The following is a 14,938-nucleotide window of genomic DNA, read 5'->3' on the forward strand; positions in this document are numbered from 1 at the left end:
GGACAAAGCCCTCGGTTAATAGGTCACTCTGAGTCCCCATCTTCACCTATGGTCATGAACTTTGGGTACCCACCGACAGGGTGAGATTGCAGGTACAAGCAGTGGACATGAGGGGTCTCTGCAGAGTGGCTGGGTTTACTCTCCATGACAGGGCAAGGGGCCTGGCTATTCGGGAGGGCCTCAGAGAACAGCCGCTACTCCTCCATATTGAGAGGAGCCAGTCCAGGTAGTCTGGCTGCCTGATACAGATGCCACTGGGAGGCTTCCACGGAGTCTCTTCTGGGCACATCTCTCTGGGCGGAGGCTCAGCGGCTGACCCAGGACATGCTGGAGGGACTGTATCTCCCTACCTATACCCTGGTAGGGTGCCACGGAGCAATAGGCCATCTAGCTCTTCAAGCTCAGAATGGTTAGAACATCACCCCCTCCTGCTTCAGTGCTCCCCCGCATCTGTGCCATGTAAGAGCAGCTGCCATCTGCCATCTGCGTGGCCTGTGGGGTGGCGTGGGGAGGAGGGGAAGGGTAGGCTTCCTGCCACTCTCGTGGTGCTCCCATGCCAGTGCGGGGCAAGCTAATGTAAATGAGGGAACATGCTCTGGAGTTGGCACTGCATAACTCACTGTCTGTGCTGGAGATGTGTGCCAGGGGTTAGAAGGGAAAGGCCTTTGATGGAGCATGGTTTGTCTTTGGAGCAGTTAGCCTGTGGGGAAGAGTGGGGAGAGGACAGGACACCAGCTCTGCCATCCCCACAAACAAAGGCACCAGGAGGACCTGGGAATGAATGGGGAATGAGGGAGAATGAGTCCAGGGGAACAGAAAAAGAGCTGGCATCGTAATTACAGTCTATTAGCCCTTTAATTAAAATAGATTTACATTTCTGTGAGCTGCTGCCGGCAGGAGGGAAAACGGCAGCAAGCCAGGATCCAAGCATGGTCAAGGCACCAGGGTGAAGGCAATTAGCTCCTTCGATGCGGGGAGGAGGCAAAGGGACTGCGGCTGGCCGGCTGCCTCTGGACCAAACATTCTGCACCCTCGGGTCTGGCTCAGCTTAGCTGGAACGTGCCCAGAATGCCCCTGGCATGGCGGGGCCGTGCCGCCAAGCACAGCAAGCTGGGCAGAATGGACTGGCAGAGGCACAAGCGGCAGGTCACACGGCTACTAATCACCAGCCCGGATTCTGTGCTTTGTGTTCAGTTCACATCTGTGGATTACATTGGGAGCTGTCTGCTCCCCAATACGAATACACACACTCTCTCATGCACCTACAGAGTCATAGAACACCAGCACTGGAAGGGCCCTTGAGAGGTCATTGAGTCCAGTCACCTGCTCCCACTGCAGGACCAAGCACCATCAAGACCATCCCAGGTAGATGTCTGTCTAACCTGCTCTTAAATAGCTCCGGTGATGGAGCTTCTACAACCTCCCTTATGTACTTATGCATATATGCATGTGCACACAGGCAACTTTTCACACATATACACAAATGAACACAAACATTCATGCACATTCATAATTTTTTCATGCATAAACACACACATATATATACACACATGAATTCACAGACATATTTGTGCATGCACACACACACACAGGTATACAACACGCCTACACTCACGCATACCTATCAGCATGCATGTACACACACACAAATATATACTTCTCCATCTGTCTTTCTCACATACTCACTGCACAGAAATCCTCACTCCCACAACATGCTTTTGAACAGAGCTCATTGGATTTTCAGAAGAATGTGCATTGTCTGAATTACCTCCATTTTAGAAGTCACATTCCACACACATTCTAAGAAATGAGTTTACAGGAAGGAATGGTTGTTGAAAAGGAGACTTTGAAGCAAATATGGCAGAGTATTTGCAACAAGCACACTTTGAATTTGCAGACATGAATATGTTGTTTATGGGCAGTAAAATTGAATAGTGAAATTGACCTCATTATTGAATTTTATGGAAGGTTTTTTTAAAAAGCCATATAGAAAGATGTTGATTCACTATAGTCTTTAACTGGAATTTCTATAGCACCTTGTTGATTTCACCCTTGTTAAATTCTATAGGAGATTTCCATAAGGGCTGCACTGAAACCATATTGTGAGAATTACACGCAACCAGAGAATAAGGAATATACCATTTGACTCTGTTGTCCAATCAAAACAGCTTGTCTACTCAAGACTCATAACAAAATGCAGGCAAGTAAGCCCCAGCCTAAGAATTATTCACTGAAATCACTTGATGAATAATTCTGAATACAGAATACACTGGAGAAAGTCAAGATTTGTTGATGGCTAATTCCCAAGCAGAGGTGAAAGTCACGGAATGATTCATAAGAGAAAATGGAAAACATTATTTTGCAACACTTTCCAGAAAAAAGTAATTTTCACTGACATCGTCTGCCCAGGTCTGGTTCTAAATTACTCTCCCAGCTCTGCTCTTACACAAGCGTTCACCTACGTACTTATGCAGTTGCACCTACATACTCCTTCACGCCCTCTCTCAAGCAAGGGTGACCAGACAGCAAGTGTGAAAAACCAGGACGGGGTAGGGTGTACTTGGCACCTATATGAGAGACAGCCCAAATATTAGGACTGTTCCTATAAAATCAGGACATCTTGTCACCCTGTCTCAAGCACAGATGCTTTGATACATACTCGCTCACTCTTTACAGGTCGGCGAAGGGCATAGAGTCATAGAACCATAGGGTTGGAGGAGACCTCAGGAGGCCATCAAGTCCAACCCCCTGCCCAAACCAGTCTTTTCACAGCACTGACTGGGCCTTTGCCACGAGTTTAGGTGAAGATTTTCAAAAATAATGATGAGTGATTTGGGGTGTCTCCATTTAGGGGTGCTCAACTTGATTTGTACAGAGCAATGAAGACCCAGCCTCTGGGGTTCAGACCCCTGAAAAGTGTCTGGTGTTGCAGACCAGGGGGAGGGGGAGCAGAGCAGAGCAGAGCAGAGCGGCGGAAGACACGTCTGGGCTGTCAGCTGGCTGCGTGTTCTTCCTCTCCCTGGTCTGCTGGAGACCAGGGAGAGGAAGGGCCCCGTTCGTAACTGCGGATCCGACGTAAGTCCGATCCGCGTAACTCGGGGACTGCCTGTACTGTCCAGGGCTGGATTGCCCAATAGGCAGACTAAGCACGTCTTAGGGCACCAGCAAAGCAGGGGCACCAAAAAAAAAAAAGATTTTTTTTGGAAAAAATCTGATATTTGATATTTCAAAAAAAGCATCGAAGTCGTCCTCATGGGAAAAATCAGAACTCCGCAGAACGCTACAGTCGTGCTGATGAGGAACAAGCTGTTACAGTTTGGACACTCTGCCTCTAAAAGGCAAGGCAAGGCAAGCACACTGCTACAGCCCTGTTGTCTCCCAGCAAATGGGGGAAGTTCCTTTTAATACACAGTGCCGGCAAGATGCCTCTACCCCACTGAAAGGCTCTAAAGGGACTTAAGTGTGGACTTGCGCAATGCCCAAGCCGCCGCATTGAGCAGAATTTGACCCATGTAGAATGTCAGTTCAGTGCGCCCCCTGCAGGAGGAGTAGAGATTCTCTGGCCTTGGCTGCGGCATGTGAGATGCTCACAGCTGTGCCAGCCGGTGTCTAGCGGGCACCTTTCACTAGAGCTAACAGCTACGCACGTGCATTTATGAAAAACAAACCCACATTTAAAAATGGGAGAGGCAGGTCAAGTCAGCCTCTGAAAGAAGGAGGGAGAGATTTTCAGTGGGACTTTTAAACATGTCCCCTGCCCGAGCTATGCAAGACATTCCCGAGGCTCCTCAGCGGGGAGTTTACTGCGCCTCTGGAGATCTGGTCCCAGGTGTCTTTGGTTGGAATCCGAACAATGGAGACAGCCAACTCTTCTAAATGTGGCTGGCAGGGAGTGGCCCAGCATTGCCTGATGAGCAGGACTGGAGAGGGAGGCTCAGCTCTGGGTGTGGCAGGACGGCTCCCAAAATGCAAGGGCGAAGCAGCTTTGCACACGGAGCCGGAGCCTGTTGTCCTGGCTCCTCCTGCCTCATTCACCCACTGATCAGGAGACACCCCCGGCCACGCAGCGGCTCCAGGAACAGAGCCCAGCGTCTCAAGCTGGATGCTCACATGACTCTGCGAGCCCATCTGTGTCAGCAGCTTCACGCCCAGTTCCAAGTTCTGGGAGCACTGCAAGGCTGGGTAACTCCAAAGAAAGAAAAAGGCCGAAGCTGAGAAAAATGGCAATAATGATACTAATACCAGGGTCATTTTCCCCATGGAGAGGGGATCTGAAATGGTGCCAGTGCCAGCCATGGTCAGTGCTCCAGGAGTTCAGCGTCAGAGATGCCGCATTGTGCTCACAGCATCCGACTAACGACTATTTTGTGACATGAACAGCGAAAAGTTGGAGCCTGTTTGCATTGGGACGGGAGCCTGAGTCTCCAACAGGAGGGGGCTGCTCCGGAAGGCTGCCAGTCTCCTGGCTCGGGAGTCAGCGCTAAGTGTTAGACAGCCCACAGGCAGGAAAAGGCTTTACAGAGGGTTGCTATGGATATAAATGGTGGCGTGCTCAGTTGCGGTTATTTTTAGCATCGCCGTGCCAATTTACTTGTGCAGCCCAGAGGCTCACACAAAAGAGAAGGCAGATTGCTGACTCCGGACCCTTTAAGGAATCAAAGGCAGGTCCGAACTTCCCTGGGGCAGCCGAGTCAATAGCAGCCTTTCCTTTGAGGTGTTTGCAGCATTAAAATGGCGTGGTGGGGGAGAGTTCATTTAACTCCTCGTGCTCAACAGATATTCTAGACAACGAGCAAAGAATGGGTTGCATTGGTCCCTGGTATGCTCAGCAATAAGTACCTGCAATATAGGGTTCCTTCTGAGGGTATGTCTGCACGGCAGAGTGTTTTTGGAAAACCTTTGTCCACACTGCAATTGCGTTCTTTCGAAAGAAAATCAAAAGAACAGAGGGGTTTTCCGGCGTTGGTAACAATTTGTGCTTCGGCCACTGCCAGCCCCTGCTAGAGCGCGCCTCCTGCCTCCTTTCTAGGAGGAAGAAGCCTTTTTCTGAAAGCGCTCTTTTGCAAAAAGGCGTGTGTGGACGGGGAGGAGGGAGTTCTTTCGCAGGACGAGGAAAGAGCACAGGTGCCCTGGTGGCCACTTCGCCCACAGTATTCACAGCTTACATGCGAGACAGCGTCCATTCAGCGTGGATGCTATCTGTCGAAAAAGCAGATCGCTTTTTCAATGCGCTTTGGCAATGCGGACGTGCTCTTTTGGAAGACGTTTTTTGGAAGATCTTTCCCAGAAAAGCTTCTTCCGAAAGAAGCCTGCAGTCTAGACGCAGCCAGAGGCAGCACAGCTGGCAGAGCATTTAGTTCAGCTGTGCTACTTATATGGCCCCTGTTACGCCAGTACTGAGTGCCTCACAGTTGTTAACAAGCGTGTCCTCACAACATGCCAACAAGAAGGGGCCGCGCGATTACTCCTGCTTCACAGTGGAATAAAGACCTGATTCTGCAACCACCGAGCTCAATAGCAACCCACTCCCCATTGACTTGAAACACAAGGGGGCTTTGCCAAGGTCCCATGAATTGAGCCTGCATTTCCCTAACCACTAGACCCACTGATCGTCATCAGCTGCTCAGTTGCCAAGCCAGTTGCATTGACTGAGATATAATCATGCATTACAGCCAACACAGGGGGGTCAACAGGTCCCTCTGCCAGGAACACCATTCCAAATGTACATCTCGGGAAACTGAGGCACAGAGCAGTGTCATGGCTGCCCCAAGGCCACACACATCAGTACAGCGGGACTCAGAGAAACTCTGGCTCCTGTTCCCAGCCTCATTCTCTCACAACTCACTGCCTCGCCCAAGGACACCTTCAGCTCAGGCCCCTGGGATGACAAAGCCGGGAGGTTACAAAGTGAGTGGTAAGTTCCCTCACTAGCTCTCCGATGCCGACCCATGCGTAGCAGGCTGACAAGGTTCCTTGTGTCTCTGCCCCAGGATGTCCTGGGTAAGGAGAGGGTCCCCTCAGAACTGCAGGCGCTGTGTTTTGCTGTGCCCTGGGTGAGCTCAGGTAACACAGCCCTACAGTTCTACTGCACGACCACACAGGGAGGCTTTCACTCCAGGGCTCCGACAGCTCGGACTAGCCGATGAATCGATAGCTGCCCTGCTGCTCCACAAGGCGATTGTGTCTCCTGCTCACGCCACGGGGCAGTCTCAGAACCTTGCCTGAAGGTTGCTAGCTGGTGCCTGCAATGTAACACAGGGAAGAAGGGATCTAGACAGACGCGGATGCTTGGCAAGGTTGCCAGTACAGTCAGTCGCTCCTGCCGTAGATTGGTTTGCGCTGTATCTCGCCTTCCAGGCGATTGCTCATTTATCCTTATTATGACAATGGCCGGGGCCCATTCCCTGATAAGACGGTCCCCATCAGGAGGCAGGAGGCGCACTCTAGCAGGGGCCGGCAGCAGACGAAGCACAAATTGTTGTCTGAGCTGTGAATTGTTTTTTCAGAGAGAGATTTATTGCATGTGCTTCCTCCCTGTGAGGCCTGGGTAGGTTCTGAGGGGCTAGGACAAAGCCCCCGTTCCTGGCCGTTAATAACCCTACCTCTGCCCAGCAAAGAATATTATTCTTGATTTTTCTGTGTCACGGTAGTGCCCAGGAGCCCAGTTATGGACCAGACCTTACTGCTAGTGAGTGGGATAGAGATGGGGGTGCAGGATATGCTGCATTGCCAGTAGATCCAGGGAAGTGATTATTCCCCTTTATTCAGCTCCGGTGAGGCCACACCTGGAGTATTGTGTCCAGTTCTGGGCCCCCCACTACAAAAAGGATGTGGATGCATTGGAGAGGGTCCAGCGGAGGGCAACCAAAATGATTAGGGGGCTGGAGCACTTGACCTATGAGAAGAGACTGAGGGACTTGGGTTTGTTTAATCTGCAGAAGTGAAGAGTAAGGGAGGATTTGATAGCAGCCTTCAATTTCCTGAAGGGAGGTTCCAGAGAGGATGGAGAAAGGCTGCTCACGGTAGTGACGGATGGCTGATCAAGGAGCAATGGTCTCAAGTTACAGTGGAGGAGGTCTAGGTTGGATCAGGAGAGTCGTGAAGCACTGGAATGGGTTCCCTAGGGAGGGGGTGGAGTCTCCATCCCTAGAGGTGTTTAAGTCTCAGCTTGACAAAGCCCTGGCCGGGTTGATTGAATTGGGATTGGTCCTGCCTTGGGCAGGGGGCTGGACTTGGTGACCTCTTGAGGTCTCTTCCAGCTCTATGGTTCTATGATCTAGGTGGGAGGGGGTGAGGTCTGAGTGGGAGAGAAGGGGCAGGAGCACGCTTGGGGTAGGTTGTCTGGCCCTGGGGAAGGGCGCGGGCGCAAGGGACTGGCATACCTCTCATGTTTGGGGCATTCCGAACAAAGTGTTGCTTTAGGACCAGCTTCTGCGGGACACCAATGTGCCCCTACGGCATCTGCTCCTTATCCCTTCAAACTCATTTATTCTCAGAGACCTGCTCCGCAAAAGGCGCAATGCAGCCGACGTGCTGTGCACGCCCCTCATTTTGTGTGCGTATGCGAAGGCGCGAGCTAGAGAATCGATTCCCCCCAGGTCTGCAAAGTCACAAAGCCACGGTGGGATTTTCCTGTGTGGCACCAACTTGCTTTGCTCCCCCGTCAGCAGGGCAACGGACAAATCAAAGTTGGTTTTGGGTCCCTCCCGTGGCACAGGTGGCTTTGGCACAGCACTCACTTGATCTGACTGCGGGGTGTGGGGTGATTGGTGGCAGGAGGCAAGCCGAGTCTTTGCTGGTTTTTAATTTGCCGCGTTGTGTCCTTCAAGCGATTTGAATTGTAATTAAAATCCAGTCGTGGAATGGATGGAGAGTGTGAGCCTGAGGGAAAGCTGGAAGTCAAGGAGTGGTTGGCTTTCTGTGGCGCTGCTGTCTTGCCCTGGGGTTTTCTTTTTAGCATCATCTGCATTTAAAATTAAACTGTGCTGCCCCTGTTCTGCTCCCCTTCTAGCTCTCTTCTCTTCATGACAGCGAATGGTGCCTGAAGCGTGCTGTTGTGCCACACAGGTGACAGACTATGCAAAATTCACGCTCTATTTCCATTGTTCCCAGTTAATCCAGCCCTGATCCTGCATGCAGTGCAGTCCAGGACATGAAGCTGGATGCCGGGAGACCCTGACTGTCATGGACCTATGGGTTGATCCTGACCAAGTCACAGCCTCGCTGTGTGCCTCAGTTTCTCTATCTGTAAAATGGCGCTGAGACTCGCCTTTCTTTTGGAGAGCCTGTTGAGACACAGGGGTTCCAAAGGGCTGGGTAAAAGCTACAGATTATTCATCTCTTCAAGGCTACTGTCAGCTCCATCAAGGGCTAGATTGAGAAGGGGGAGAGCGTTGGCGCCTTATGGCCACTATAAGCACCACGCCAATTCACAATCCCTGCTCAGTGCCTGGAGGCACCCAAGGTACTGCTGTTTCCACTGTTAACAGCCTGGAGGTGCCTAGGGATGAGCAGAGACACCAAAGTCCTGGCACCACCCAACTGGGAGGCGCCTATGGCACACCTAAGCCCAGGAGGGGTTTACGAAGCCGGCGTTCACCTGCTTATTTCACTTTCGGGGGCTGACTTGGGAGTTAACTGGCCACCATACGTGGCCAGTTATATGGGCCCAGGCATGAGGAATATTCCTGGCCTGGGGCCTCTGCTCTACCCCCTGGGAGCATCTCCGATTTAAACCCACTGGGGGCCCTGACACCACCCCTGGCAGTGCAGTGGGGCTAGCGTGGCTTCCTGCTGCTCAGCCAGCGAGGCTGCCAGCACGTCCCTGTGGCAATGGGTGGGGGGCGTTCTGGGAGCAGTGCGCCGAGACACCCTCCCTCTGCTCCAGGGCCGGTGGGACGTGCCCACAGCCATGCAGAGTGAGTGCCATGAAGTGCTTTGCTGTGTTGCTGGTGGCAGCGGCCCCCCCGCCCCCGCCTGTCAAGCCCCTCATTCACCAGCACCAAATTCCCGGGGGAGTGGTTGCTGCATTTTGAAAGTTCAGCAACTGGAGAAGCAAAATTGCCTGCTCTGGGCTGGCAACAGAACCAGGCTCCTTGTGTGATAGCCTTGACCCACCTGCACAGGTTTGGAGTGAGCACTGTAGTCTGAGCTCACAGCAAGGGTCCAGGCTGGGGGCTACCTTGCCTGGACAGGCAGAGCCCCCTATGTTGCCATAACGCCATGAATCTATTTGTCCCCATAAGGAACAACTAACACAGTGTTCACAGGACGTGGCAATGGCAATATGTCTGACGAGGAACCTGGCAGGGTGGAATTTGTCCTCAGAGTGAATGGGCAGACCAAACCTGCACACTGTATGGGGTTAATGGAGCAGGGACAAACCAGAGAGGCTGTCTCATCGCTTCCAGACAGAATAATGATAAAGAGAGTCACGTACCATTGACGGTCAGAGACACCTCCCGCTCACCGGCGCCCACCCGCGGAACCACTGCGCGGCAGACGTATTTCCCTGCATCCTCCTGGCGGACACTTTTTAATGTTAACGTGTTCTCGTTGCTCAGGACCTGTAAGAGAGGAAAAGCCTGTTTTAAAGAAGGGCAGTGTGAAGTCCTCCGGAAACGTGCACTTGTTCTGAAAAACAGAGCCATATTTACATTCCAGGGCTCTGGGGCCAGCCCCAGTAGTACAGGTTTGCCGTAACTGTAACCCTATTCATTACAGCGGGGCGGGAAATGGCTTTCCCATCTCATGTATATTTTCTAGAGCTCAAAGGTATTCTCCACCTAAATCAGGAAAAAAAGTTGAGGTCTCCAAACCTTTAACGAACCAAAGCACTGAATTTTACTTCCATTCATGTCAATACAAATGTTTTGTTTAGATAATTTCAAAATACTTCCTTTTGCTATACACCTTTTTCCTTTTTTTTAACCAACTTTTTTCAGTCTAATTAGTGTACATTTCGAAATAAAAAAGTCGTTTCCAAACTGGAAAACTAAGATTTTGTGTTTCGAAAATATCAACACATTTTGAACGTTTTTTTACCAAAAATGTTTTGTCAGGAAATATGTTGAAATTGATCTTGTTTCACAAAACATTTTGGTTTCAAAGCGCTGGCATTTTTCAATGAACAAGTGTTATGTGGAAAAATTTTGGACCAGCACCAATACTAACTGTAACTCTCTGTCTCCCTCTAGTGACTGGATCATATGCAGAGTAGTTCATGACTTTGCTACTGCCTCCCATTGGTTCATTTGAAGAATAATTCTGAAAAGAAAGGTTTTTTTAAAAGTGTTGATGCCTAAAGGCTTGGTGGTACATACACATTATAACCGGGTGCCAAAATAAAGAGAGAAAAATGGCACAAGCACACACAATTTCCTAATTGTTTTGGAATCCTCCCCATTTTTCAAAATTTTTTTAATTTTGAAATTTCAAAATTCAAAACTTTCCACTTGCTCTAGAATTGGTGAAGACAAGGGAAGGAAGTTTGGCACGTACTTTATTTAATTATTCGTCTTTTTATCCTGAAATTTACTCATTTAAAACTGTTCGCCATTTTCATCGCTGTTTCATCTGAAACACTTCCGCTAGTTTTGAGAATAAATAACTCTGGGAAAATGTGCAAAGAGCTAATCACCCAATAATTAGTCTGAGAGGCAGAATGTCTTTTAGCCCACTCACCCACAATAGGTGACCCCTGTCAAAGACAAATGACAATGGAATCAGAAGGGGATGCTGACTAGACAGTTGCTACATGGGAATTTTGGGAAGCATGAGAGTGCAGTGTGTTTCTGAATGGCTGGCCCATGACTGAGACCAGTCCCTTGAGATTAAACAGTAGCCCTGTTGCCTTGATGCAGTTGCCCTTATAGGAGCTTGCTACAATCCTATTCAAAGCTTGATATATACGTGCCCACAAGAACAGAGTGTGATTCCTTGCCCCCGTTTAATGGTTGAGTAAGGACCCACTAAACTGACCACTGATTGTGCCCCTATCAACTCCAGGACTCCACTGGGTCACAAGGAGTAAGGGAAGCTGGGAGAGTTTTTCCGGTCAATTCCCCCCCAGTGGGGATGCCTAAGTAAGTTGAACTAAGGTACATTGACTCCAGCCACACTACAGGGCTATAAGTCACCCCGGTGTGCATCTATTCCATACTAAAGTCATTGATGTTTGTAGGAACTGATGTGTTAGTCCTCCCATTCCCCGCTATGAGTCGTGCGAAACACTCCCCCCAATTTGCTTAAATGGAAGTCAGCCGTGGGAAAAAAATGCCCCGCTTTAAGTTGTTTCGCTATAAGTCCACGTTTTTTGGAACGGATCTTGGACTTATAGCGAGGATTCCCTGTATTCACATTGCTTCAGTTGCGTATCTTAGTTCAGCCTTCTCCCGGAGTGTAGACCTGGCCTCAGTGAGCTCCAAGAAGGGCTGTGCCTTCTAATGGGAGGCTCCCAGACTACAAGGAAGTGCCAACGAAAGCCCCCAGACATAATGGATGGCTTAGCTGGAGAAGCCCAGCATCAGAGCCATGCCAGCTGGAGGACTTCATGCAACCCTGTATGCTTGGCCTGTGGCAAGCAGGTGCATGGAGTATGCAGCACCACCCTTTGAAGCCGGTAGGGCTGAGAATCTGCACTCTTGCCATGTGGCGAGGAACGTTTGCTGCTTGCGATGGAAATGTTACCGCACATGTGGGAAGAGGAGGTCCCGCATGTTTGGAGAGGGGTCTATTCCCCTGATGATGTGAGAGCAAATAAGTAGATGTAATTATGTTTTATATTCTCTGTCCAATCTGTAACTCCTATTAGTGCTAATGCAAGTGAGGCAGTGTGCCGAGAAGAGAGCAGCCCCCCGCTAGCGTTGTGCATGCTTTGCTGGTCAAGCTAATGATCTCAGAATATGCCCTTTATGTACATCATAGGGACTCTTCAGTATGCTGGAGGGGAAGGGAAACCAAACGAGTTCACTGCTGTATTTGCTGAGATGCAGTCACAGAGCTTCTCACCCAAGGATTTCAAAGCACCTTTCAAGCACTGACTCAGCCCGTGGGCATGCTATGGGGGGGTTATTATCCCCACTTTGCACATTGTAGACCTGAGATGCCCAAGATAACAGTGGCAATGGCAAAGCTGGGAACACAACCCTGAATCTAGCCCTGCTCTAACCACTATCTCACACTGTCTCGCTAGTAAAAAGGGTCACACTCTCAGATCTAGGGGCTAGTCCAACCCCCCAGGGCCAGGGGATGAGCAGAGCATGTGCTGCCTGTCACGTACAAGCTTCTGGTTTGAGATCCTCTTTCCTGGCAACCTGGGCAACTGCATCAGCTCGGAGTCTATGACCCTTCGACGGAAACATGTTGCAGTCTGGAGCATTTGACGCGCTGCCCTACTGCCCTGTCGGTGCAATTAGCAGGTGTACTAAAGCTTGAAAAGTGCTGAAGCAAAGTGGTCTGATGCAGGCAGTCAGCAAAATCCAGCGTCGGCAGCAGTTAGAAATGTGAGGAGTGTAAACCAACTAGTGGCTTTTGGAGTCAAGTGTTTCTAATTACCGATGGCTAGTTTCCCACCTCTGCCATTGTACCTGTCAGAGTTGAAGGGGGGCCAAATGGGACTGGTGACAATTTTCCTTGATAGCAGGGAGGGACCACTCCACATGGGTGGGAGAGAGGCAATGCCTATTCGGCTGTTAGGGTCTGTTTCTTTTGGCTGTTTCATGTGTTTGCTTTGTGGGCACCTCCAGCAAGTCAATTACTGGCACTGCCGGGGGGCTGATCTTACAGCCGGTTCCTCCAGTCATTATGGGAATTTACGCTGATGTTTAGCAAAACCCTTCATGCCCCTTAGCAACATTATACACACAGTGAAGGCACAGCATTTGCGACGGCTGCGTGTTGCTGAACTCCAGATCAGACTAGCCATCGGGCAGTTTCTAAGAGCTGCAGCAGCAGGTCTGAGGGCGGGCAAGGTCTCTGATCCTGAGGGGTGTATCCATTGGCTGGAGGCATCCAGATCTCTCTAGCTGCTTGGGTAGGGCAGGAAGAGCGAAGCTGGCCACGTCAGACCTGATTCTGCCCCTTTTGCTGTGGCGAAGGTTACTCAAAGAGCAGCGGGGAAAGTTTGGGTGGGACAAGAACACTGGAATACTGGGATTGCTGGGCTGCACAGACCAAAGGATCATGTGGCTGGAGTCCTGTCTGTGACAGTGACCAGACCCCACGGCTGTAAAGTTCTGATGAATCACACTAACGTTGGTGTTAGTTTAAACCCACCTGAGACGATGTCTAGAGCTGCCTTGGACAACTCCACCCACATCTGCTGTACATTGACTTGGAAGACTGTACCCCTCCACGGCTGGACCAACCCGTTTTTAACTCCTCCTGGCTCCTACCGCACAGAGCAGATTTACTGCTGTCTTCCTCAGCCCGGCAGCTAACGGCCATGACTCACACCATCAGGTCTTCCAAGCCTGTCATCACGTCCCAGAAAACGGCCTCGGTTGAATAAACTCCTCGCCAGGAGTCCCTTCCCTGCAACTGTCTGCGTCTCCTGTCCAGAAGCATGTCTGTTGCCACTTTGGGACCTGGGAGAGGCCTGTAGTTCCACAGATACCCGAGTCATAGCTGCAGATACACATTGTGTGTCCATGAAGAGCTGGACCCTTAGGCACTGCCACAATAAACATGCCTACTAACCATAATAATTGGAGCCAGGCACCCCAAATCAGAGGTCACCTTTGAAAAAGTGTCTTTAACACCTTTCTGCATCTTCTTAGCTTCACTTCACTCAGCCTTCCCAGCTGTGAAACTCTCTGGTCATGATCAGCTGAGATCAGCATGTTTATTGGGGCAGATCCTGACTTGCAGACCTCCAGGTGACAAAGCCACTGTGGATGGAGCCAGGACTTCGGTGTTTGACCCTTAATCTTAACGCTTCCGATCCTTGATTATGAGCAATTCAGAGATCCCGAGGTTGGAAGGGACTGTTGGGTCATCTATTATGACTTCCTGCACCACCCGGGTCAAAGAGCGGCACCAGAATATTTCCTGTTTCCACTAGAGCAGGTCTCTTAGGAAAAAAAAGTCCAATTCCAAACAAAAATTGCTAGTGATGGCAAATCCACCCCAGCCCTGGGTGAGTGGTTCCCAAGATGGGAAGGGATGAATAAATTCAACTCAAGATTCCCATGTGTGTCAGGTAATTATCTGGAATTCTCAAAAGAACCGTTTTAAATAATGCGGAAGCGGCTGAACATGGCCCAACCTCCATTGACTTCAATGGGCCCTGGGTTTCACCACAGCTGCTGAGGGTCTCTGAGTTTGTGGGTCTGGGGAGTTGGAAGCATGAGTAGCAGCGGGAGAACCCAGCACTCCTTGCAGGGCTTGTCCTCCAAGGGCAGAAGCTATCCTCGCTGTCTTCTGCAAAGCGCGCGGGTGGACCACGCTGGGAGCTAGGCAAGGTGAGTCTGCGGCCTGTCAGTTATCCCTGTCTCAGAGCACTGGGCAGTGCTGGCTAACCCGTGGGTGCTGAGGTGTTAGTGGCATGCCCACAGAGCAACAGGAAGCACTGTGCTCCCACAATGCTGGGGATTTCAATGGTCTTTCTGGAAGCCAAAGTGCTGGAGAGCCCCGGAACTTCGTGAACTAGCAGGCCGAGCGTCGGGGAGGTTAGAAAATTCCTATGCTGCTCCCAGGTCTCCTCCCTGTGGAAGTTCCCAGCCTTTCTCTAGCCAGGTTGGCGTGTCCACCCCTCGCCGTGGTTAATGGCGCAGAGACTAGAGTAGGCAAAGTTGGGCTGTGCAGAGCTAGCATGGCCTGCGAGCCCTCATGGTACCTTGAAGCGGGGGTGTTCAGATAAGTGCTCTCAGGTGAAGGAGGGCCACAGAGTTTGAGGCCAGAACGCACCAGGACAATCACCACCAGATTTCACTCAGCT

At 50.6% G+C, this 14,938-nt stretch overlaps 1 protein-coding gene across 6 annotated transcripts in view; it reads right to left on the minus strand.

Moving 5' to 3' along the window:
• KIRREL3 (kirre like nephrin family adhesion molecule 3) overlaps positions 1-14,938 on the minus strand; it is a 779,733-nt gene that overhangs the window by 62,649 nt on the left and 702,146 nt on the right. For all 6 annotated transcript variants that reach the window (XM_075909300.1, XM_075909299.1, XM_075909298.1 and 3 more), the window contains one exon: positions 9,440-9,566. In XM_075909300.1, the coding sequence (XP_075765415.1) occupies positions 9,440-9,566 (127 nt within the window). The remainder of the gene's footprint in view (positions 1-9,439; positions 9,567-14,938) is intronic.

The sequence above is a fragment of the Pelodiscus sinensis genome, chromosome 26 (genome assembly GCF_049634645.1).
Source record: "Pelodiscus sinensis isolate JC-2024 chromosome 26, ASM4963464v1, whole genome shotgun sequence".
NCBI lineage: Eukaryota > Metazoa > Chordata > Testudines > Trionychidae > Pelodiscus > Pelodiscus sinensis.